Source organism: Doryrhamphus excisus, chromosome 13 (assembly GCF_030265055.1).
Source record: "Doryrhamphus excisus isolate RoL2022-K1 chromosome 13, RoL_Dexc_1.0, whole genome shotgun sequence".
NCBI lineage: Eukaryota > Metazoa > Chordata > Actinopteri > Syngnathiformes > Syngnathidae > Doryrhamphus > Doryrhamphus excisus.
In genome coordinates, this window is record NC_080478.1 from 5,358,253 (window position 1) to 5,384,025 (window position 25,773).

Below are 25,773 nucleotides of genomic sequence, written 5' to 3' on the forward strand. Positions count from 1 at the left end.
GTCAAAGTGAACAAAACTGAAGGTTCTTCAGACACTATGCCTTTAGAGAAAAAAAGTTCAGCTATAATATGAGCTTTAATAATACACCCGTTTTAAAAATACAACCGGTTAATTGGTCTGGCATACTGTTTGGGGCCTTTGCTAAATTAGCAGTTAGGTTTTGGGCTTTTGTATGGTGACAGTTGCAATACTGCTAAACCGTAAAATACGACCTGCAATCTATCTTGTTAATAATAAATTAATTTTATGTTGAAAATATGCATAATAAAAATGAGGTAAGAGCTAAAAGTGGCCCCCGGGCTGCACTTTGGACATCCCCGCAAATGTGCCTGACATTGTCTGCCAGCCTGACTGACACATGCACACTTGCGTACTCATTTATCCTCGCCGTCTCTGTGTTCTCAGAGAAACTGGACACGCTGGAAGAATGGGTTCGAGAGATCTTCAGCAAGGTGCCCAACAAGTAAGTGTCGCTTCAAGGAGGCACTCGCTCACCACTGCGGCCATCGGGGTCCTGTCTCCTCAGCAGGGATACCACTGGAGATGTCGCTCCAGGGATTTAGCTAGTAAATGTCAAGACTTCAGCCATTTCTTTTTAAGCCTTTTTTCCCCTTATCGCAGGCAAACTCCCCCTCAAAATCCTTTGACTTGAAAGGGCTGTTAAATTATTCCTCCGTTAGTTCTTCGCTAGACATATTGTAAGATCCTTATTGTCACATGGTGACACTGTTGCTTTTCAGGTTCTGCTCATGTAGGCAATCTGAACCAGCTACGCCGGGTGTGGTCTGCAAAAGCAAATAACCACAGGGGCCTCGAATTAGCCCCACGCTCGCTCAACAATATTGGCATCGGGGCACCCTTGATGTAGTTTTATGAAAACGCAGACAGAAATCGTCCCATACTAATCAATAGCCGATCGATTGGCTTATCTCTAATGTCCAGCATTAGTAAATCATTCATTCATTCATTCATTCATTTTCTACTGCTTTTTTTTCTTCTTTTTTTCGTGGTTGGGTGCTGGAGCCTATCCCAGCTGTATTCGGGCGAGAGGCGGGGCCAATCACAGGGCACATATAGACAAACAACCATTCACACTCACATTCATACCTATGGACAATTTGGAGTGGCCAATTAACCTAGCATGTTTTTGGAATGTGGGAGGAAACCCCCCACAGAGATGGCCGAGGGTGGAATTGAACCCTGGTCTCCTAGCTGTGAGGTCTGCGTGCTAACCACTCCCCCGCCGTGCCGCCCTAGTAAATAATAATTCTCTGATGGTAATTGATGGTTATTACAGTTTATAGAGTTTGTCTATGCTAATACAGTATGTTGTGTTTCCATGTCTGCAGTGGCCTTCCCAAGCCAGACTTCTCCGACCTACTAGATCCCTTCGACACCCCGGCCTTCAACAAGCTGTACCGAGGTATTGTCTCTCTGTAAACATTTGCTCTCCAAACCTTGTGGTTAAGTTGGAACCAAAGATAGCGAAATGCTTCCAGGCATAAGAAGGGTGTCGTAGTGGAGCAGCAATAGTCACTCATGTTGTGCGTTTATGTGCCTGCAGTCGTCCCCGTGCGGAAAGTTCATGCTTTGAATATCACCTGGGCACTCCCCCCTCAAGAGAAGCACTACAGGTGTGTGCAAAAGTATTGCGACAAATAGGAAATGGCTCGGCAACAACGCGGCACTGACTTTTCTCTGCGTATTTGTCCATATAGCATGTAGTAAAGGCTGACTATACTTGATCAAACGTAAGGAACTGAACAAATGTTTTTGCTGCATTCCAGAGTGAAGCCTCTTCACTACATGTCTTGGCTGATTGGCCACGAAGGCAGAGGAAGCATCCTTTCTGTGCTCAGGAGGAAGTGAGTGTCTATTTGCTTTTCTGATTTGAGAGGCCTCCAAAATCTAATTTAAAGGTCTTCAATTTACTGGCGACTCACTGGCGAAGCGTTTTATTTTATTTATTTATTTCCCCGTCCCCCCCTCCATCTGCGGGGGTTTTTGAGCCCAATCTCCCAGACACTCTGCCGGTCCACTTGACAGTCTGATTCATGGATTCACTACATGATGTGTTGTCTTTTTTCTTTTAACAAGAGCATTTCAGTCTCTTGTTGCGGAGTGGTCGAGCCAACTGCAAAAACAAAAAAAAAACAAAAAAAAAACCTCTCATCAGCACCACTTGTCAGCGTGGATTCCATTTTGTCGCGTGTGAGCTTTTGTTTTCCATGCGTGATGAATGGCGACAGCGGACAGCTTGGAGTGCGCTGCAAATCGGAGCCAGTCGAGTGGTTTGCATTTGAGCGCAGACGATCTGTGTTAAGTGGTGGGCTTTCAAGTGCCCCTCATTGGATTTGGGTCTGGAAGGCAATAAAGCCGTGCATCCACTTCATTTCCTTCCCTGCATTTTCAGATTTTGTTTCAGTGCAGGGTGCGAACTTGACACAATCCATGAGAACATCCTTTTAATACAGCGGAAGTTCCCAAAGTTAAGTTTCCATAGGAATGAATTGACATAGAAATAGTCAGTTACAGAGACAAACTGTGGCCACCATAAAACTTTGAATAGATTATTTTTAGGTAACAATTTGACTCTCATACAAGTGAAAAGAAAGTGTTGGCAGTCAAATGTACCCATTTAATTTTGATGCTGTGATGTATGCAGAGGGTTTTTGCTTGGGAGGTTAGTCTTTTCATAAAAACACTGATCTTTGTGCACAGTAACTGTTGCTTTAGCCCAAGAGTGGAGTGCAGCCAGAAATAAACTCAAAATGTTACTTAATCTAACAAGAGAATAATTTTATGGCAATAACATTGTAATGTGGGCTGCACGGCGACTGAGTGGTTAGCACGCAGGCCTCATAGTTAGGAGACCTGAGTTCAATCCCACCCTCGGCCATCTCTGTGTGGAGTTTGCATGTTCTCCCCGTGCATGCGTGGGTTTTCTCCGGGTACTCCGGTTTCCTCCCACATTCCAAAAACATGCTAGGTTAATTGGCCACTCCAAATTGTCCATAGGTATGAATGTGAGTGTGAATGGTTGTTTGTCTATATGTGCCCTGTGATTGGCTGGCCACCAGTCCAGGGTGTACCCCGCCTCTCGCCCAAAGACAGCTGGGATAGGCTCCAGCACCCCCTGCGACTCATGAGGATAAGCGGTAGAAAATGAATGAATGAACATTGTAATACCGTCATTTTAACAGCATAAAGTTGAAATAATAAAATTAAAACATGTTATTTTTTTAAAAGTATATATATTTAAAAGTAAAATATTCTGAGACACACACAAAGCAACAAAATAAAGTTATGTTGCGAGACTGAAGTGAATATATTATTGAAATTAGAGAAGAGTAATAACAACAAAAACATTGAAATAGTTAGAAAATAAAAGAAAACAGCATAAATGGAAAAAATATAATGGAAAAAAAAATAATAATAAAATAAAATAAAAATAGAATAAAAAAATATAATGGAAAAAAGGTACAATGAATTTGTAATATCACAAAGAAAAAATATGTATTTTGGTAGCATAGAGTTCAAGTATTACACAAAAAAATTAATTTCAACAGTTCAACAGTAATATTATGAGAAACAAGCAAAATAAAATTATATTCCAAAACGTTTATGGAACATAATATTATGAACATTTATAAAGATTATCTAAGAAGAAAGTTTAAATATTTGAAAACGTTTAAATAAAATGTGGAAGAGAGAGAGAGCAAAGAGATACTAATAATAACATTTGTATCCTATAGAGTTATCCCTGTAAAAAGATCTTGAAAGACAAGACTTATGTTTCCTTATCGAGACATTAATTAGATTACTGTCACACCGCATGGAGTCAGCAATGGCATGTCTGACATGATAAGAGTGAAAAGAAGTTCTCCTCCTACTCTGTGTGGAAGTGGTAAGTTTTTGGCTTCTTTGTCCTTATTCCCACACTATTTAAAACACTTCCTTAAATTTAGAATACGGTAAATAAATAAGAGGCTAACTAGATAGCTTGCTAGCTTGCTAATGTATAAAGCCATTGCTGTGTCTCTGCAGTGACCCTGTTGCCTGCTCATTACAGTTGAGCAATGTGGTGTAAACATAGATTAATAGGAGTGTGAAGGTGACTATGGAGGTGTTATTTACTATCGAGGTGTTTAGACATGAGATAACACCCCTATAGTCACCTTTACACTTCTGCTGGCCAATGCAGTGGAACCTTGGTTACTATCATTAATTCATTCCAGAAGATCGGACTCTAACTGAAATTATTTTTAAAAATCATGATAGAGTGAAGCCATGAAATTCAAAGCACCAAAGATAATAATAATAATAATATTATACACCAATATTAAAGGACGGTTACTATAGTGTCCACTGGGATCCAGTATCATCTTGAAAGCCCCTTTTCAACAATGCATGAACCTTCCTTTCCATCCTTCAATCATCCAATCTAATCATATGTGTGACTGTAGGTGCTGGGCTCTTGCTCTGTTTGGCGGCAACAGCGAAACCGGCTTTGACCAGAACAGCACTTACTCCATCTTTTCCATCTCCATCACCCTCACCGACGAAGGTTTCCAGAACTTCTACCAGGTATCGTTCCCTGTTAAATGAGATGCATGCCACTTCTTATCATTTCCACGACTTGCACGCCGCCTACCAGCCTGGCTGTCTTGCCACTGCTTTTAGCAACGCAACAGGTTATTTGAGGAAAGTGTGGAGTGTTGTCTTGACAACGCTTGTTAACCAGGGGAGACATTCAACAGGGGATCTGTTTTGTAACCCTAATGGCAAATAAATGCTCTTTTAAATGTTACCACAACCTTGAGGACACTGTTTATTGTAATGGGGAAACGTCTCATGTTGTTAGTGGGCGTTGCCTGTCTCCATGCTTGGCTGATGTTTGTTGGATGTTTGTTTCTCACAGGTGACGCACCTGGTGTTCCAGTACCTTGCCATGCTCCAGAAGCTTGGACCTCAGCAAAGGCACTCACACAAACACAAAGCACATTCTCTACCTATAGGTTATCACATGGTTTGTCTGGAATCAGGCCAGGTATCATGCCCCCAAGTGTCAGTATCAGATACTGGCGCGCCATGTGATGATCTTATTATCACATACTATTTAATCATGAGCTTATTATCACGTACTATTTCATCAAAAGACCATTTTGTTTCCAGAAAAATTTCAGTTTATTACATGTATTATATCTAAACAGTGTAAACACAATAATTGCAAAAATATTTCAACAATAATATCTTATCAACAGTCTTATCTTATCAATGTCTGCGCTGTTCTCTGATTGGTTGTTTCACGGGCACTTTACCAGTGCAGCGCGCTCTGAGTGGACAGCTACGGGGGCTGATACTGGACATGGTTAAACTCTATATTTTATCAGTATCACTGCCCTGGGCTTTGACACAGTATCATTTCGGCCTTTTCCAATTAATACTGTAGTATGTGATAAACTTTGGTACCACTTTTATTATACTACCAAAGGTGGTGGAATGCTACCTAATGGGAGGAGCTAGACATGCTGTTGGTAATGGTAATGGTAATGTTGTTAGTAATGTTGGTCAAGAATGTGCTTTTTAAGTCAATTTTATATATATTTTTGCCTTAAATTAAACATTTTTAAGCATAAAAATAGCTAAATGAATTCACATTCTGGCAACCGGTCCTGAGTGTATCCTGCCTCTTGTCTGAAGTCAGCTGGGATAGGCTCCAGCATACCCCTGTGGCCCTTGTGAGGATTGGTGAGACACACAAGCTTCAGACTTGATCTGACTTGAAGCTGAAATTCAACTCTGAACCCCTGACGTCACTTCCTGTCCACACGCCACTCAACTCCTCTAGCACCGGAACGCAAGAGCACCAGTCTTATTTATGTCTATAATGGCTTATTTACTCCTTTTATGTCTACTATATTGGGTAGTATGGTTGGAAATATGACTATAGGGGGTGTTATAATATAACAGAAATGTATTTAGAAGACACTGAACAGGTCTTCTGCGCTTGAACTGCCAAAATATTGTATTTATAAATAAGAAAAATCCTACTTTGTGGGAATTCATTCATTCATTCACGGTCAGGTCTGGAACCGATTAAGCACGAAGGCTAATAATAAACGAGGGATTACTGCATCACTGAACACTTCTCCTACTACCTACTCCATTTACCATGACTCTTTTCCATTGGCAAACTACGAGGAACTAATTTTAGTACCTGCTCAGACAGTGTCGAGCAGATACCAACCACACTGCAAGCGGATTCATCATTTGTTACTTGGAACATGACAAACATCAACACATGATAATATTAGCTAAGCCTAGGGGTCGTCAATCTTTACTATCAAAACAATTTTTCCCCAGCCGCTAAGGTAACACACGTTGTAATGTTTTTAATAAATCAAAATTTAGGAACGTTTGTTGACGGCTGTGAAATAAATATTTTCTTTGTGTAAAATAACAGCCTTTTAAATGCTTTCGTTCCCAATCATTGAATGTGACTTGTATTTCTGATGCTCTATGCTGATCTTCCTTATGTTGGGGCAGGAGGATGTGCTCTTCACATAGGGTAGTTTATGACCAATATTTATCAATTATGATTTTTTCTTATGTACATAATGGTGAATTGGCTTGTCAATTTTCACCTCCAACTTTTTCACGTCCTCCTTCCTGCGGAGCGCTTTAATACTCACCTATTTTTGCCTATCGTGCAAAAAAAACCACCAAAGCAGTATAAATATGTCTTTGGGATCGGGTGTGAATTCATTACCTTTTTTGTTTGGGCCATAACTTAAAAGAGCCACACGAGGCTCCAGGGCTGTGGGTTGCCAACCTTTGGCTTCGCCTATTGCTGTGGAGGCTGCAGTATGATACAGTCCCCACTTTGCTTCAGTGCTCCATTTTCTTGCTGCCCACAGTCTTCTCTTGGATAAAAATAGTAAAAGGCGGACCGGCCCCTACATCTCCTGCAGTTTTTTGTTTGTTTGTCTTTTTAGTAGGTTTATAGTTTCCAGGCGTACTGTTTAGTAGTGGAAAAGCAACCACTCTAATCAGGGATGATGCTGTGTTTCTTGGTGCTTCTTTTCTTGTCATATGGAAAAAACAGCTTGTTTTTCTTTGAATGCCATCAGGATATATGAAGAGATTCAGAAGATTGAGGCCAATGAGTTCCACTATCAGGAGGAGGTAAGAGTCTAAATCAGGGGTCGGCAACCTTTACTATGAAAAGAGCCATTTCACCCACTTGCCCACTAAAGAAAAATAGCCTGGAGCCGCAAAACGTTGTATGTTTAAAACAACATTGGAGGGAAAAAAAAAGACGAGTTGGAGTACTCTTGCTAGTACTGGAGATAAACTTTTGTTTTTAAATGAGCTCTAATTTATTTTTTAGAATCGTCAAATAACTCATTAATAATAATTAATAACTCAAATAACTCAAAGTATTACTCATTTCCCTTCATGTTAACCTGTCAGAGAGAACTGGATAGCATCCTGTCTGCTCATTCAGTCACCAGTCAGAACTCAGTCAGGATGCATTCATGGTCTCACACAAAGTTGGATTTTTGTAAACTCATAACAAAGACGTGCATTTTCACCACACGGGTGCTAAAAAATATTCAAGCATTGCAAAGGGAGCCGCAACAAAGAGGCTGGAGAGCCACATGCGGCTCTGGAGCCGCGGGTTGCTGACCCCTGGTCTAAATGATGCTGTGCCGCATGCTCCAGTATCAGAGTCTCCAGAGTCATTTTGTATTTTTCCCATTTTATTGTAAAGCTGTGTTCCTTTCTGTCTTTGTCAGAGTGACCCTATAGAGTATGTGGAGAACATCTGTGAGAACATGCAGCTGTTCCCTAAAGAGGACTTCCTGACAGGAGACCAGCTGATGTTTGAGTTCAATACAGAGGTCAGCAGCTTCACTTTTGCATCGAAACAAATATTTTCTGTCAAGCCATTCCTGTTTGTGTCTTTGTGTGATGCAGATTGCTTTGTATAGAATGTCAAATTGAAGCTTTGAATGAAAGTAGCATGCTTTCTTTTCCCCCATCGCTGTGGGAGATTGTTCCTGCATAAAAAGCAGGCATTTACACACTGAAAGCAGGAAATTTGTTCCCTGCATGTGTGTTTGTGTGCAGGTGATTGGTGCGCCTCTGTCCCTGCTCACCCCAGAGAAAGCCAACCTGATGCTGTTGTCACCAGAACACGAGGGCCGATGTCCCCTCAGGGAGAAGTGGTTTGGAACACAATACAGCATGGAAGGTGTGTGTGTGTGTGTGTGTGTGTGTGTGTGTGTGTGTGTGTGTGTGTGGTCCACAACACACGTGAATACATTGTCTTCTCCTCTTCCCGCAGCAATGTTCTCACTGCTGTAAAACAATCCAGCCATTTATCTCTGTCTCTTCCATGACACACAATGGTGATAAGACAGCGTTGCGCCACATGAAAAATGCACTGAACGAGCGATTTTTGTAGAAGAAGCTGTTTATTTGCTGTAGCTTTCAATGCCCTGATGATTGTCTCCTTGCAGACATCCAGACAGAGTGGATGGAGCGCTGGATGGGAAATTTGGAGCTGAACAGTGAGCTTCACCTTCCAGAAGAGAACAAGTTCATTGGTAGGTGACTGGAAAATAGTCTCCTGAGTGGAGCATTAGTCATTCTGATAATAATGTGCATCAAAGTAGCTATTGAAGGACACCAAATTAGGTCTGTTTGTCCAACACACGGCTGCAGATATCTGCTGGAGGAGAGCCCTCCGTAAAGAGGACGGCGTCTCACCACTACAACTCAAGTTGTGTTGCAAACTGTCCCTTTTTAAATATATAAGATATTTGATAAGTTGGGGCAAAAATCTGCCATTTGGGCTGCCCCTTGTCATAGAGCAGAGGTAGGGAACCTATGGCTCGGGAGCCAGGTAGGGCTCTTTTGATGACTGTATCTGGCTCTCAAGCATGTACCACAATAAAAATGTATGTTTGCTAACATTTTAAAGTAAACATCACAGAAATGACTGTTAAAAATATTAAAAATCAACAACTTTCTTATACATTTTAATCCGTCCATCTATTTTCTACTGCAATACGGCCGACCATATCTATCTTTCCTGATGATATTTTCCAGGTCAAACACCAAAACTCGATTATTACTGGGTAATGCGGTAGTCTACCTCGGTCATTGAGATGTCAACATGTAAATATAAACTTTCCTCCCTTAGTCAAATAGTCACCTAGCTAAAGCTGCAGAACCAAGCCTTCTGGTGAAGATGGCCAAAAGAATGAAATACGTGTACTGAATACGGTTCAAAACCATGCAGCAGCAGAAGTTGCATTAATGGCAACAAGTATTAGATTTATTATTAGACACTGCGCTGCTCACGAAAGTGTGCTGGCCACACCCCATTGGCGTGGGGTAGTGTGCCTGGTCTACGTAATTAGAGCCCATTATATCTAAAACTGTTGGTCTTACATAAAAATGCACACATTTTATTGCATTCAATGTTTAAAAAAATGTATATGGCTCTCACAGATACACATTTTAAAATATCTGGTCTCCATGGCTCTTGTAGCCAAAAAGGTTCCCGAACCCCTGTCATAGAGGGTCATAATTTTATTTACAGTATTCATATAAACAGTTATCCCTCGCCACTTCACACTTTGAATTTTGCAGCTTCACTTTTTTTCTAAAATATATGAATAGATCATGCTATTTCCTTGAATACGGCCTATTAGTAAAAACAAAAAAGCATATTTAAGACAATTTTACCTATTTTTGCGTAAATTTAGCGTTTTCAAGCATAAACATGGCTAAGTGAACAACCACAGAAATACAGTAATCCCTTGTTTATTGCCGTTAATTGCTTCCAGATCTGACTTCATAGTTGGAGCACGGTAAACCTGTTCATATCTAGAAAAAACTCAACTTTAAACCCCTGACATCACTTCCTGTCCGCCCGCCACTCAGCTCCCCCACGGAACGCACTTATAACAAAACACAGGTCTCTAAGGAGGCGCAGGGTGGTCGAGCGTGCTGCACCCCACCCACGCAGTGGCATTGCCCCACCAAATCAACATTTTAGAAATGAACGCTCCACCAGTAAAAGCACAAGGCAGCTCCACTCATTGCTCATCTCCGTGGCTGTGTGCACGCACGCCTTTCCCTTGCCTCCCTGCCCTCCCACATCCAATCACCAACATGCAGCACGTCCATCCATCCATTTTCTATACCGCTTATCCTCACTAAGGTCATGGCGATATGCTGGAGCCTATCCCAGCTGACTTCGGTCAAGACCCTGGACCGGTCGCCAGCCAATCACAGGGCACAAACAACTCAGATTCATACCTTTGGACAATTTGGAGTTGCCAATTAACCTAACATAATTAATTAATTAAAATCTAGCTGTGAGATATATTTTTTTACTGTTCATTTTTTCTTCTCTCAAGGAGGATAAGGAGGCGATACCGAGAATATACCATCAAAAGTTTTCCTATTTTTCGATGTAGAGCATGAATGCAGGTGGATCACAACCCCATTGACTGCATTAGCCTGCTGCTGTTTTTAATGTAATTGTCAGGAGCAGATGACATATTCCACAACACGGTGTACATGGTGAATGACACGTATGGTGGCCTCTGATGCGCAGTCCAATGGGCCCTGCCCATTTAAAGGCAGTGAGAGCCGTTCGTTTGATTGGTTAAGATTACACTCGGCTGTGTTAAACTTTCTCATGCCTTTTCTCCTTCTTCTTTGCCACTTGCGCCGATGGGAGGCACTTGTGCTGCGTTGGACTGCGCTGCTCAGGAAAATTGCAATGTGCACTGGCCACACCCTGTTGGCACGGCCTTGGCACGCCAGAGGCCGCACCTGGTCTACGAAAATAGAGCCCACAGTCTTATTTATGTTTGGCTCATTTTCTCTTATTAGGTGTACTATTTTGCATAAAAGAGGTGACTGACTATAAGGGACATTTCATTCTAGAAGACTCTAATACTGCAAATATTCCTTAATAAAGAATACCACTTTGTGGAACTTGTCTTATCACAGTCTGCCTGGAAACAATGAACTACAGTACCCACATTTACAGTAATACTTGGCTAGATACTGTATGATGTGTTGCCCGAGTTTTGGTTTATGTCAAGACAACAAAGAGGTCCATCCCGCCTGGTAATAGTGGGATTATTTTCCAGGCATACGGTGGAGCATTATTTCCAACTACTTTTGACCACGTCCATCCCTTTGTGACCACAGTGTCCCCATCTTCTAATGGCCCAGACACAATGTTCATCTCACAATGCTTCCTTGAAAGCTATAAGAACCTTTTGAGGGACTGTGGCGGGATTGGAGATTCACAACATAATGATGCTTTACGCTGATATCATCCTTGTGCTTTGCATGGCATCTGGCTTAGCTAAACCATTCCAGGCCTCAATTTAGTATTGTTTGCCCTTTTTTGTGTCATTATGTCTCACGACAGCTTCTTCTTTTGCAATTGCTGAGGTTCATTTCTAGTCTTAACAAGTTCCTGGATGCACTCCACAATAGCGGTTCTGTCAATGCTGTCTTGCATTACATTTAGTTCCCTCGTTAATAATAATCACTGATCTAATAGAGGCGTTATTACTCGGGCTTTAATTGGTTAACTTTATATTCTAAGCTCCATTCAGGCGGGGCCCGCTGTGCTAATCACACTGGGAGCATATCAGTATTCGTCACTCCTCCTTTATCTCATGATACATAATCCCTGCATAATTAAGTTTCTGTCTCTCAACTTAAAAAAAGAACGAAACAAGCTCTATTTACATCTGCACAGTTTCTTATAAAAATCCTTGAAATGTGCAATTACTGTCAAAATAGCTTGTGTGCGGAAGCTAACAACAAAACTCAAATAGACAGCACTGTAGTTTTTTCTGAGTTTTTTTTTCTATTCTGTAGCACACAATGTCAGAGGTCTCGGTTAAAAAAACAGCAAAAAACCAACCCATGACAACAGGATTTGAACAAATAATGAACACAACCCAACCAAATCCACATCAACATAGTCTTATGGTCGTGCAGCAAATGCAAAACAGAATAGATGTGCCTCAAACATACCTGATTGTTGTTAATACCTTTTAGATCTGCACTGACAGCAAGCTCATTGTTGTGGATTTTGTTGTTCGTTCTAGCCACTGACTTCACCCTAAAGGCTTCTGACTGCCCCGACACGGACTTCCCAGTGCGGATCGCAGACAGCGAGAGAGGCTGCCTGTGGTACAGGAAGGACAATAAATTCAAAGCACTAAAAGGTGTGTGTGTTTGTGTACTCTTTCCTTTACATTAATTAGTGAGCGTGAGCTTCTGACACGTGTCGGTTTTCTCTGTGCAGCCTACATCAGATTCCACCTAATCTCTCCTGTAATCCAGCAGTCTGCTAAGAAGTAAGTGTTTTAGTTTTTAGTACAGAAGCTCACAATAGTGAGTGCACCACTCACATTTCAGAATATTTTCTCAATGGGCAATACTGGAATCAAGCTTGTATAAACACTACTGTCCTCGCTACATCACCATTCGAAGCGCCTACTCTTATCACGGTTTCTCACAGAGTAGTTAATAAATGATGGCTGTTTTGTGGTTGGATACGGCTTTTTTTGTACATTTTGTACAATTGTACATATTCTGGCCCTTAATTAAGCTGTTTCATTCATAAAACTCACAATAGGCACAATAACAACAACAGAATAATTTTAATGCTAACATGGGCTACTGTGGGCCGTAACCCACGACAAGCCAAAAAACTCTAAACCTCTGATGTCACTTCCTGTCACTCCCTGTCCTACTGTCCACCCACCACACACACAAACAGGAGTTTTATTTATGTCTTATTTACTCCTATTATGTCAACTATACATATATTGGGTAATACAAGTGTAAATCCATTTATATCCGCCATTACATAATTAGCACTGATGAGCCACCCCAGGAAGTACGCCGTCCCAGGTGCAGTCAAACAGCCCAGGAATGTTATTAACTAAATGTGTCCAAATGAGTCTTCTAGGGGTCTCCTTAAACAGGCAGGCTTGGCCAACAATCAACACCTCAGTTTAGCCAAGGTTCTAAAGTAAAAAGTTACAGGAAATCCATTGTTTAACATCAATGAGACACGCCTCAAGATTAGAGCAGTTCCGTGGGTCGGTTAGCTTTAGTGGCACATACAACTGAGTGTCGTCGGCAAAACAGTGAAAGCTAATCTCATTTTTGTGAATGATGTCGCCGAGCGGCAGCATGTAAATGTTGAACAGAAGAGGGCCAAGCACTGATCCTTGTGGAACTCCCCAAAGGACACCACAGTACTTGTAACTACACAATGCGTCCAATCCAGGAGATAAGAGCTAAGCCAAGAAAGTATCGGACCAGCGTTCCAGTAGGATAGAGTGATGGACGGTATCGAAGGCAGCACTGAGATCCAGTCATAATAATATTGAGGAGGTGTTAAGAATCCATAGATAGAAGAAAATGGTTTGTCACTTTTGCAAGTGCTGATTCAGTAGAGTGTTGCACCTTGAAACCAAACTGAAGAGGTTCAAATACATTTCTCGAGGCCATGTGATCATTGAGCTGTTGCGCTACAATTTTTTGAAGGATATTCGGGAGGTTAGACCCCAATAATTTGAAATACTCTTGGGGTCGAGGTTTGGTTTCCTGAGTAGATGTGGAATCACTGCAGTTTTGAAAGCTGCATGCACAGTGCCGGAGGAAAACGATATTTATGTTTAAGTTTGAAAGACCTATAATTGGGAAGTTTCCCAGGAAGGGGGTCAAGCTCTAACAATGGCAAAACCCACATTTAGAGGATTGTAAACTCCATAACTATGAAAATATTCTGTTTATTAATATTGAATCCTACCTGGTGAAAATTCACTTATCACAGTTGAGTCTGGTACCAATTAATCGCGATAAATGAGGGACGATTGTAGAGATTTATAATCTACTAAAAATGAGTCAACCCACATTTATTACTTTCTCAACTTTTGGAAGTACGAGTACAAAGACAATTGTGTCACAATTGTGATAATTATGCAGTCAAGCATGGTGGTGGTAGTGTTATGGTCTGTGGTGCATAAGTGCTGTCAGCACTTGTGGGGGGAGCTGTGGTTCATTCAGGAGAGACAAATTCCAACATGTACCGTGATATTGTGAAGCAGAACTGGGAAACTGCATCTCATGGCAGATTTTATTACCATACAGCAGTCGCCCCTCATTTATCGTGGTTAATTGGTTCCAGCCCCGACTGCAATGAGTGAATTTCCACCAAGTAAGATGTAATTAAATAAATTGAATGTTGATGGTCCGCTAAAATGTTTCTTATACATCATTAGAGCCCTACTATATACATGACATAACACCCCAATATTCACTTTTACACGCCGATTGCATGGCATTAAAAAAAAAGATTCATCTATCCTCACTCTGACGTTTGTTTATACAGGGCAGCCAGTCTGACATGCATCTGGCATACAGGTATGCATTACTGTTATCTTATCTTACACCACATTGCTCAACTCTTATGGAATTGCTAGGGACAAAGAGACGGCCCCAGCTTCAAGCATAGCAAGCTACCGAGCTAACTAGTTAGCCTCCAGTGTAGTTATTCTAAACTTAAGAAAGGGTTTCAAACGGAGTGGGGAAGAAGGAAAACATAAGAAGCAAAAAAAGTAACACTTAATCCTCTTGGGCATGGAATTGAGCAGAGCTGCACAGGTTATTCCTGGAATCCTCTTCCACTCCATGATGACACTGGTGGTAGATGTTAAAGACACCTTGCGCTCCTCCACCTTCCTTCCACCCCAGAGGTGCTCTGATTTGTTCAAATGTGGAGGAGTCATTCATGTCCACTCCATCACCTCCAGCTTCCTCAGCAAGGCACTTGTCATTGGTGTTTGGGCTCTTTATCATGTTGGAAAACTGCCATGCAGCCCGGTGTCTGCTTCAGTTCGTTTTGCTCAATGAACCACAGCTCCCCAGTGCCAGCAACACTCGTGCATTGAAGGCCCATGACGCTACCACCATCAGTAATACTCTCTTGTGTGTTTACAGCTATTTTACCAATAACGGATGTGTATGGCTCATTTTCAGAGGACAGTAAATCTATATTATGGAAAGCAGGAAGTGAACAAATTGTAACGGTTACTGATTGTAAAAGTACCAGATGGAGGGGTAGGATTTAATAAGCTTTGCTTCTTCCTACTCCTTTTGGACATGTGGAACTGGGAACTGATTATGGGATGCACTTAACTGTAATCTGATGCATGTTCAAATGAAATAATACCATTACCATTACCATGACCATGACCATGACCATACTGCTATACAAGCGGTACACTGACTAATCTTCAAGTTTCATTTCTACAGTACTGTCCCTTGAGAAGATATACTATGTGTTTGTTACTTTGCTTCCATTATTCCTCATTCCTTCCTCCATCTGTCATCACCTTCCTTCATCTGTCTCCAACTGCCTGCTTCATGTGTTGCAGCGTGGTTCTGTTTGACCTGCTGGTCAACATCCTTTGCCACAATCTGGCCGAGCCCGCCTATGAGGCCGAGGTAGCCCAGCTGGAGTACAAACTGGTCTCCGGAGAGCACGGGCTGGTGATCAAGGTCAAAGGATTTAACGACAAACTCCCCGTGAGTGAGTGCAGCTAGACGGATTGGTTTGGTTAGCAACCCATGTCGTAATAAACCACCAGTGGTTCTTGTGCTATTCCACCTTTTTTGTATAATAATGCTCGATTTTGATTAACCCTGAGTTATTGTTTATGGTCGTCGTTTGCAGTTGTCTTATTGAGCTATTATAGGTGCAACATTCAATGATGCATTGCTTTAGCTGAGCATTATAATTTCTATGAAGGCAGAATATTATACAGCACTTGCATTAGATCAGGCCGTGTACTTTTTCCTCATACATAGCTGCTGTTTCACCTGATCGTTGATCACCTGGCTGATTTCCATGCTCCGCCGGACGTCTTCAGCATGTTCACCGAGCAGCTCAAGAAGACCTACTTCAACATCCTCATCAAGCCTGACAAGCTGGGCAAGTGAGTGCATTTACCCTCCGTTCAAATTCAGTCCTGTGGTGCCTCCTAGTGGCCCAATATATCCCAAATACATGTACATACATACATCAACCCCTCCTGTCAGGGACGTACGCTTGTTAATCCTGGAGCACTCCCGCTGGTCCATGGTGGACAAGTACCAGGCGCTCATTGCCGGACTGACCAGCCAGGAGCTGATGGACTTCAGCCGGAGGTTCAAGGCCGAGCTGTATGCAGAGGGGCTGGTGCAGGGTAACTTTAGCAGCGCTGTGAGTGCACACCACCCACCAGCTCATTACATACAGAACGGCAGGCACAGATTTAACAGTCAAATGCCATGTATGGCAGTTCGCTAAAAAGCCAGAGAGATGCGTCTTTTCTATTTAGGGCGTGAATCATTTTCACATTTTGCCTTTTCTGTTTTTTTTTGTGTGTTATTTTATGATGCTACCACAGGAGGGTATGAGCTGCAGAGAGGAAAAAGTGAGATGACAAGCGTAGAACCAGAATTGCACGCTTTTGTGACATGGTCATAATAGGGCTGTCTTGAGATATAGGGTATATAGGGCATGCCATGTACGTGGATATGCGGAGATGACAGCCTCCATCTCAGTTTTGTGTTATCAATGACAAAGTATATTATTAGTATGAACCTTTTCTTTTTACATGACAATTTTTGGACCTTTTAAAACAAATATTATGTCTTTATTCTCATAATAATCTGACTTTATCGTATAACATTTACCCAATATGAATTGCAACTTAGCCTTAATAAGAGGCAATGTACATACGCACAGTTCGATGGCTGCAGTTTAACCCTGGAACAGATTATTTCCGCCGAGCGTGTTGTAACTGTTTGTGTTCTCTTCGATGTGTACCTAACTGGCCCTTGTTTTCATCACAGGAGTCAGTGGGCTTCCTGCAGTACGTGACAGAGTGAGTCAGCCGCTACTCCTAATGCCCCCTACCCTCATGACAGCTTCAATACACTCACCGATGCTCGTACCTGACATCGGCCGTCATTTGCATGAGTCTCAGTTGTTGAATCCATCATCCCACCCCCCGCACCCCCAATCTTTTGACCTGCAGCAAGTTGCAATTCTCCAAGCTGCCAGTGGAGGTGCCGGTGATGTTCAGGGTGGTTGAGCTCCCCCCTCAGCACCACATTTGTAAAGTCAAGTCGCTGAATAAGGGAGATGCCAACTCTGAGGTCACAGTTTACTACCAGGTATGCACACACATACACTTGTCTTTTTTTTTCAAAACCAATACCAATAACTTTATGCTTCTCCAGACCAATATGATATGTATGGATAAAAATGGGCATATTTCTAACATGGTTGCTAATGGTGATTAATCTGATTAAAATTTGTAATCATTTAACACCATTTAACATCATTTAAAAACTGTTTATCATGCCTCGGTTGGGTTCCTTATATTCAGTCCAGTGTCCTGTATGTGATTGTACTGTTATTTTTTTTTATATTTTGACAACTTGGGGGAAAATACATGGGCGTCACAAGATTAAACATGACAAGATTTCTCGTTTACCGGAAACAGGCTCGACTTACTACTGGCAATGCGAACCAGACTCCTGCCCCGTTTGTACAAGGACCGGATAGCACGTAGTAGCGCGCCACCAATGCCGTACTCCCAGAGCACCCCCCAAAGGACGCCACGGGGGACGCGGTTGAATGCCTTTTCCAGGTCCACAAAGCACATGTAGACTGGTTGGGCAAACTCCCATGCACCCTCAAGCACCCTTGTGAGGGTGTAGAGCTGGTCCAGTGTTCCACGACCAGGACGAAAACCGCATTGGACCTCTTGTATCAGAGGTTCGGCCAACGGTCGTACCCTTCTCTCCAGCACCCTGGAATAGACCAGGGAGGCTGAGGAGTGTGATCCCCCTGTAGTTGGAACACACCCTCCGGTCACCCTTCTTGAAAAGGGGGACCACCACCCCGGTCTGCCAATTCAAAGGTACTGTTCCCGACTTCCACGCAATGTTGAAGAGACGTGCCAGCCAAGACAGTCCCTCAACATCCAGAGCCTTGAGTAATTCTGGGTGGAACTCGTCCACCCCCGGGGCTTTGCCACTGAGGAGCGTTTTGACCACCCCAGGTACCTCAGCTATGGTGATGGCACTGTCCACGTATGTGTCCTCAGACTCTGCTTCCTCTATGGAAGGTATGTCAGTGGGATTGAGAAGGGCCTCAAAGTATTCCTTCCACCGTCCGACTACATCCCCAGTCGAGGTCAGCAGGCCCCCGTCTCCACTGTAAACAGTGTGGACCGGGCACTGCTTCCCTTTTCTGAGCCGCCGGACGGTTTGCCAGAACCTCTTCAGGGCCGACCGAAAGTCATGCTCCATGGCCTCACCGAATTCCTCCCACACCCGAGTTTTTGCCTCGACAACCGCCGAAGCCGCGAGCCGTTTGGCCTGACGGTACCTGTCAGCTGCTCCGGAGTCCCACAAGCCATCAATGCTCGATAGGACTCCTTCTTCAGCTTGACGGCGGCCCTGACCTCTGGTGTCCACCATCGGGTTTGGGGCCTGCCGCCACGACTGGCACCGACCGCCTTGCGGCCACAGCTCCGTTCAGCTGCCTCAGTAATGGAGGCACGGAATATGGCCCATTCGGACTCAATATCCCGGTCCTCCCCCGGGATGCAGGTGAAGATCTGTCGGAGGTGAGAGTTGAATCGACGAACGGGAGACTCTGCCAGACGTTCCCAGCACACCCTCACTTACTCGTTTGGGTCTTCCAGGTCTGTCCAGCATCCTCCCCCGCCATCTAATCCAACTCATCACCAGGTGGTGATCAGTTGACAGCTCAGCCCCTCTCTTCATCCGTGTGCCCAGAACATGCGGACGCAGGTCTGATGATACGACTACAAAGTCGATCATAGACCTGCGGCCTAGGGTGTCCTGGTGCCAAGTGCACTTATGGACATCCCTATGTTGGAACATGTTGTTAGTTATGGACAAACTGTGGTTCGCACAGTAACATCACACCGTACGGGTTCAGATCAGGGAGGCCGTTCCTCCCAATCACGCCCCTCCAGGTCACACTGTCATTGCCCACATGGGCGTTGAAGTCTCCTAGTAGAACAACGGAGTCACCGGCCGTTCCTCCGCCAAGGCTGCCCTTTGTCACCGTGTCTGTTCACAATTTTCATGGACAGAATTTCTAGGCGCAGCCAAGGTGTTGAGGGAGTCCGGTTCGGGGGCCTTAGAATCTCATCTCTGCTATTTGCAGATGATGTGGTTCTTATGGCCTCTTCAGGTTGTGACCTTCAGCGTTTACTGGGACGGTTTGCATCTGAGTGTGACGCATCTGGGATGAGACTCCTCCTCCTCCTCCAAATCAGAGGCCATGGTTCTCAGTCGGAGAAGGGTGGAGTGCTCCCTCCGGGTTGAGAAATGAGGTCCTGCCCCAGGTGGAGGAGTTTAAGTATCTCGGGGTCTTGTTCACGAGTGAGGGAAAGTGGGAGCGTGAGGTCGACAGATGGATGAGCGCAGCCTCGGCAGTAATGCGGTCGCTGTCCCGGACCGTCGTGGTGAAAAGAGAGCTGAGCCGGAGGGCAAAGCTCTCAATTTAGAGTAGAGCTGCTTCTCCTTCACATCGAGAGGAGTCAGTTGAGGTGGCTCGGGCATCTAGTCTGGATGCCTCCCGGACACCTCCTTGTTGAGGTGTTCCAGGCATGCCCAGCCGGGAAAAGGCCCCGGGGCAGACCTAGGACACGCTGGAGGGATTATGTCTCACAGCTGGCCTGGGAACGCCTTGGTGTCCTCCCGGTGGAGCTGGAGGAGGTGGCCGGGGACCGGGAAGTCTGGGCTTCCCTACTGAGACTGCTGCCCCAGCGACCCGGGCCCGGATAAGCAGAGAAAAATGGATGGATAGATGGAAGATTTCTCGTTCGTTTCCTGGGCACAAGGCCTGTGATGATAATAAATTCATGAATTCATCACACAATAAAAGAACATTAAGTCATTCATTCATTTTCTACCGCTTATCCTCACGAGCGTGCTGCGGGTGCTGGAGCCTATCCCAGCTGTCTTGGGGCGAGAGGCGGGGTACACCTTGGACTGGTGGCCAGCCAATCACAGGGCACATATAGACAAACAACCATTCACACTCACATTCATACCTATGGACAATTTGGAGTGGCCAATTAACCTAGCATGTTTTTGGAATGTGGGAGGAAACCGGAGTACCCGGAGAAAAGCCACGCATGCACGGGGAGAACATGCAAACTCCACACAGAGATGGTGGAGGGAATCGAACTCGTATCTCCTAGCTGTGTGGCCTGCATGCTAACCACTCGCCACAATAAAAGAAAATGAATTATAATAATAATTTTGCCGACCTCAATATATTGCCATGTGCATGCGTGTCTGTTTTCCTCGTCTCTGGCCTCCAAACCGGCAGGAAGAGAGTTGACTCCATGCATTGCTTTCAGCAATTTGGCACGTTTGTTCTGTAGACAAATGGCATGAATGGAGTGAGCCCACTTCTCAGTCATATAGTCTCTTTGGTGGGTGGAGACAAGGCCGTAGTATACACACCATAGTATACGCACCAAGTACAGACGAGTGTGTTACCTCATGAGGAGCAATGGAAATGAATTAGCACATTGCAATATATTGTCATATTTCACGGTACTTTCCTTAAAATCTCATCTTGTCTCATTCTCATAGACCAGAGGTGGCTCGGGAGCCAGGTAGAGCTCTTTTGATGACTGTATCTGGCTCTCAAGCATTTACCACAATAAAAATGATAACATTTTAAAGTAAACATCACAGAAATCACTGTTAAAAATATTAAAAATCAACAACTTTCTTATGCATTTTAATCCGTCCATCTATTTTCTACTGCAATACGGCCAACCATATCTATCTTTCCTGATGATATTTTCCAGGTCAAACACCAAAACTCTATTATTACTGGGTAATGCGGTAGTCTACCTCGGTCATTGAGATGTCAACATGTAAATATAAACTTTCCTCCCTTAGTCAAATAGTCACCTAGCTAAAGCTGCAGAACCAAGCCTTCTGGTGAAGATGGCCAAAAGAATGAAATACGTGTACTGAATACGGTTCAAAACCATGCAGCAGCAGAAGTTGTATTAATGGCAACAAGTATTAGATTTATTATTAGACACTGCGCTGCTCACGAAAGTGTGCTGGCCACACCCCATTGGCGTGGGGTAGTGTGCCTGGTCTACGTAATTAGAGCCCATTATATCTAAAACTGTTGGTCTTACATAAAAATGCACACATTTTATTGCATTCAATGTTTAAAAAAATGTATATGGCAGATACAGATACACATTTTAAAATATCTGGTCTTCTTGGCTCTTGTAGCCAAAAAGGTTCCCGACCCCTGTCATAGACCCATTCTTGTGTCTTGTGTCGTGAGCCAAATGTCTTGTGACACTCCTTGTAATGAACCCTTCTTGTTAGAATGAAAATGTAAAATGTATCATTCATAAACCCATGTACAAACTATCATTTAACAAATTTTTGTGTTATAGTCTGGGCCCAAAGCCTTGCGGGAGCATACTCTGATGGAACTCTTAGTGGTGAGTAATATTTTTATGTTGTCAACCCTCCAGTAGTCATTGAGTGGCATGTTGTCTTGTAGATGCACATGGAGGAGCCTTGTTTTGACTTCCTACGCACCAAAGAGACTCTGGGGTGGGTCCGCTTTTACCCTTTAGCCTTTCCATTAAACAGAGTTGCCTCTTCTTATTGGTCAATTGGACCTATTTTCCTGCTAACCTGCTCTTCAGGTATCACGTCTACCCCACCTGCAGAAACACTTCTGGTGTTCTGGGTTTCTCCATCACCGTGGAGACTCAGGCCTCCAAGTTCAAGTGAGTCTGCAACAACATTCCCCCCCCCATGCATGGCCCAACTTAAAACATTTCAGTTACGCTAGCGACAGCTTGACCCTGGAACAGATCGTTCCTATTTCCATTTTTTCTGTGGAGATTCTGATTGGCTGCTAGAACAAAACCAGTTGCCTGAGTGCATTGACGATTCGTGGACAATCCTGCTTCTCAGCACAGAGCTGGTGGAGCTGAAAATTGAAGAGTTCCTCACTTCGTTTGGGGAGACAACACTTGGTGCGCTGACTGAGGACGCCTTTACTACGCAGGTTTGTGTGCTAGAACCTACAAAGCTGTTCTTGTCTATTTGCGTTTCTCAGCCATAATAATAATAATGATGATAATGTGGATGTGCTGGACAGGTGACTGCACTAGTGAAGCTGAAGGAATGTGAGGACACACACCTTGGCGAGGAGGTGGACAGGAACTGGACTGAGGTGGTGACACAGCAGTATGTGTTTGACCGACTCAGCAGAGAGGTGACACAATCATAACACATGCTGGTTAAAACATGACTGTATTTTCTGGACTATAAGTCACATTTAGCAAGGTTTCTTTTTTTTTTTTTTTTTTGGAGTGTCCAACAATATTAAATACATGAGAGAAAAAGCCGAAGCAAGACGGGAGGGAGCAATGTTTACACCAGAGATGTCAAACTGGTTTTCATTGAGGGCCACATCACAGTTATGGCTACCCTCAGAGGCCCACTTGTAACTGTCAGTTTAAATGAATACAAATATGAATATAACCTCATGTTTGTTATTACACAATTGCCCATGAATTTGATTATTATAAGGAATGTCAAGGTGACAAGCAGACATTCAAGTATTGATAAAAATATTGATAAACAGCCTAAATTACCCACATTGTCATTGTATCAGCCGCAGGGTTCAGCTGGTAGAGTGAGTACTTGTCTCCCAACCTGAAGGTTGTGGGTTCCATCTTCTGCCCTGCTGTGATCATGTTGAAGTATCCTTGGGCAAAATACTGAACCCCCAGTTGCTCCTGATGCTGTGTCATCAGTAGGTAAATGTAAACAGTGTCAAAGCGTCAAAGCCCTTTGTGGAAAAGCGCGATACAAATGAAAGACCATTTACCGTATTTCACTCAGAACTGAAATGACATCGGCGAGCGTCATAAAATGCTTGTTTGCTTTAACAAGCGGTAAAACACATCTCGTAAACACACTCATACAGCCACCTTAGGATGCTCTGCTAAACTAAGCTAACCCGCTGGCTTCTATTCACACGGCATAAGAGATTTTTGCCAACGTTTGCCCGTGTTTCAGGTCATCGTTTGGAAGGAGTACGTTCGGGATGGAGTGGGCTTGTGTTTGTAACAATGGAGCAGTCTTCCGCAAATGTACATCCCCTCACAAATGTTCCTTCTCCTCATCCTCACGATGACAGCATTTCATCCACATAATGTCGATTCCCACAAGATTACACATTCAACAGCAGATTCCGTTTTTACTGGCCAATTGCCCGATTCCGTCTGTGATCAATCATAGATAGATAGATAGATAGATAGATAGACTCCCTTTATTGTCATTGCACAAAAACACAGCAGTGAAATGGCCAACGAAATGTCGTTGCCTGGCTCCCATATAACAACAGACACAAAAGAAGATAAGTAATAATAAATAATAATAATAATAATAATGTGGAGAATAAATAGATAGAATAGACACCAAATATGAACAACATAATGTAAAGTGCAGCGTGAACAGTAAATTGCCCAAATAATTTAAATCATTTAGATAAATAATAATAATGTAAGTAAAGGTAGAGGGGCTTATTTGGCAATCATAGGGCCCTAATAAAGGTAGCACTTGCTACTTGTTACAAATTATATTCATTCATTCATCCATTCATTTTCAATACCGCTTATCCTCACGGGGGGTCACGCTGGAGCCTATCCCAGCTGTCTTGAGGCGAGAGGCGGGGTACACCCTGGACTGTTGGCCAGCCAATCACAGGGCACATACGTATAGACAAACAACCATTCACACTCACATTCGTACCTATGGACAATTTGGATTTATGGCCACCGTGCAGCCTGCGTATTACATATTGTATATCATTTGCTGTGTAAGTCACACCTGATTGTCACGGGACCAACCAAACTGAAACAAGTGTGACTTAGAGTCTGGAAAATACGGCAACCTGTATTGGCTGTCCAGTCTTTGGACAGTGAAGTTTATTTTCATCATTTTGCCGTTAAACATCCCTAGCAATGATTGAGAAATGAAAGAGGGTATGATTAAAATGTAGACTTTAGTTGGTGTTATAATTTCTGTCAGATCAGGTTGTAATTTGTGTCTGTCTTGCTCAGTAACATGAGTACCCTTAACGAGGTTTGACAATGTGAAAACACAGAGGGCTCGGTGGAGACCTTGCTAATACAGTCGACGGAACTATCCCCAGGCACTCTCCAAATATTAGAGGAGGCGACGTAGCTCCTCTCAAAGCCTTTCATTTCCTCCTTTCATTCACAGTATTCAGCACCCGCTTGGACGCCGACTAATTAGCCGAGCTCGGTTGTCGCTGTCTCAGCAGTGCTTGGGAGTTATTAGTTTAACTCCGACTAAGTTGACTTCTGCTTTCTATTTTCTGAGTCAAAACAACAATCTTTCCCGTAAGAAAAAATGGAAATAGAAATAATCTGTTCGAAAGGCAAACGCTTTATTTACCTGTCAAGGAAATTCAATTCAAGGTAAATCCTTAACTGCAATACAAGTGTAAAAATAAATTGCTAAAATGGAAAAACATAAAATGCGTTTAATTTTGAATTGTTTTTGTTTTGCTAATCCTTTGATGCTCTCTACTAGAGGTGTAATTTCTGCAGACATTTTGGTTGAATTCTAAATTTGATGACCGCCAATATTGTCATATGGCCCCATCACGTCCAGCAGGTGGGGCTGCTGTTAATGCACAACACCGCCACCTACAAGCCCGGACTGCAACATCAACTCCCAATTTTGAGGCATCTTTGAGCTTTAGTGGGAGTCTGCGGTCCACTCCAGTGGGAGTGCTGTTCTAGTTGATTCATTTGTCGTGCATGTGTTCAGGTGGAGGCTCTGAAGCAGATGAGCCGTGACGAGCTGCTCTCCTGGTTCCGAGAGCACCGAGAAACCAACAGTCGCAAACTCAGTGTGCACGTAAGCGGCGTTCTATTTCACTTCTATCCATACTTCCTCCTCTTCGTCTTCTTCTTCTTCACCGTGCTCCTCTTCTCCCTCCAAGGTGGTGGGATTCGGCGTGGAGGAGAACGACAAGGAGATTGCTGACGACGACAACCAAGAAGAAGGCCAAGGGGAGGGTCCAAGCAGCTCTGCATACGGGGAGGTGTCCAAACTGACCTTCCTCCAGCCCTCGCCCAAGATGGCAGGCGCCACAGCCATCATGGACGTCCCCACTTTCACTCGGGGCCTCTCCCTCTTCCCTTATCATAAAATACTCAACTGAGACACCAGCGCTCTTGTCGGAGCGGAATGTTACACGTTTTAAAAAGAAAAACGAGTCACGTGAAAGCTGCTGAGCTCACAGCTCAGAGACGTGCTTTGGAGCGGGGTGGTGTGACAATTTGGAGCGGAGCCGTGTGCACTCGCTATTAGCTGACCTGCTTTTTGCTGTGGAAAGGAATCGTGTAAAGGAATAATTTAATGAGTGATGAGTGAAAGTGCGTGACTTAATAAAAAGAATCACATTTCCACTCAGCGTTTCCTTCTGCAACTGCCGGTAAAGGTGGAGAAACAGGATTTATTTTTACTTTTTTTCTGTGTAACTTCCTGTGTGCTCTTTTTTAGATTGTA

The 25,773-nt window shown here is 43.5% G+C and overlaps 1 protein-coding gene across 2 annotated transcripts in view; it reads left to right on the top strand.

The window, feature by feature from the left end:
• Positions 1–25,773, top strand: part of LOC131140033 (nardilysin-like) — a 39,859-nt gene extending 14,086 nt beyond the window's left edge. The window contains exons 8-31 of one of the 2 annotated variants that reach the window (XM_058090099.1): positions 406–463; positions 1,350–1,423; positions 1,565–1,634; positions 1,788–1,865; positions 4,467–4,587; positions 4,922–4,980; positions 7,134–7,188; positions 7,803–7,907; positions 8,137–8,260; positions 8,529–8,615; positions 12,162–12,281; positions 12,362–12,413; positions 15,507–15,657; positions 15,940–16,067; positions 16,171–16,333; positions 16,969–17,000; positions 17,154–17,292; positions 21,603–21,650; positions 21,713–21,765; positions 21,861–21,944; positions 22,135–22,228; positions 22,322–22,438; positions 25,030–25,119; positions 25,205–25,772. In XM_058090099.1, the coding sequence (XP_057946082.1) occupies positions 406–463; positions 1,350–1,423; positions 1,565–1,634; positions 1,788–1,865; positions 4,467–4,587; positions 4,922–4,980; positions 7,134–7,188; positions 7,803–7,907; positions 8,137–8,260; positions 8,529–8,615; positions 12,162–12,281; positions 12,362–12,413; positions 15,507–15,657; positions 15,940–16,067; positions 16,171–16,333; positions 16,969–17,000; positions 17,154–17,292; positions 21,603–21,650; positions 21,713–21,765; positions 21,861–21,944; positions 22,135–22,228; positions 22,322–22,438; positions 25,030–25,119; positions 25,205–25,426 (2,324 nt within the window). In that variant the 3' untranslated portion in view covers positions 25,427–25,772. Of the gene's footprint in view, positions 1–405; positions 464–1,349; positions 1,424–1,564; positions 1,635–1,787; positions 1,866–4,466; positions 4,588–4,921; positions 4,981–7,133; positions 7,189–7,802; positions 7,908–8,136; positions 8,261–8,528; positions 8,616–12,161; positions 12,282–12,361; positions 12,414–15,506; positions 15,658–15,939; positions 16,068–16,170; positions 16,334–16,968; positions 17,001–17,153; positions 17,293–21,602; positions 21,651–21,712; positions 21,766–21,860; positions 21,945–22,134; positions 22,229–22,321; positions 22,439–25,029; positions 25,120–25,204 lie in introns of both variants that reach the window. The other variant, XM_058090100.1, reaches the window with a different exon arrangement.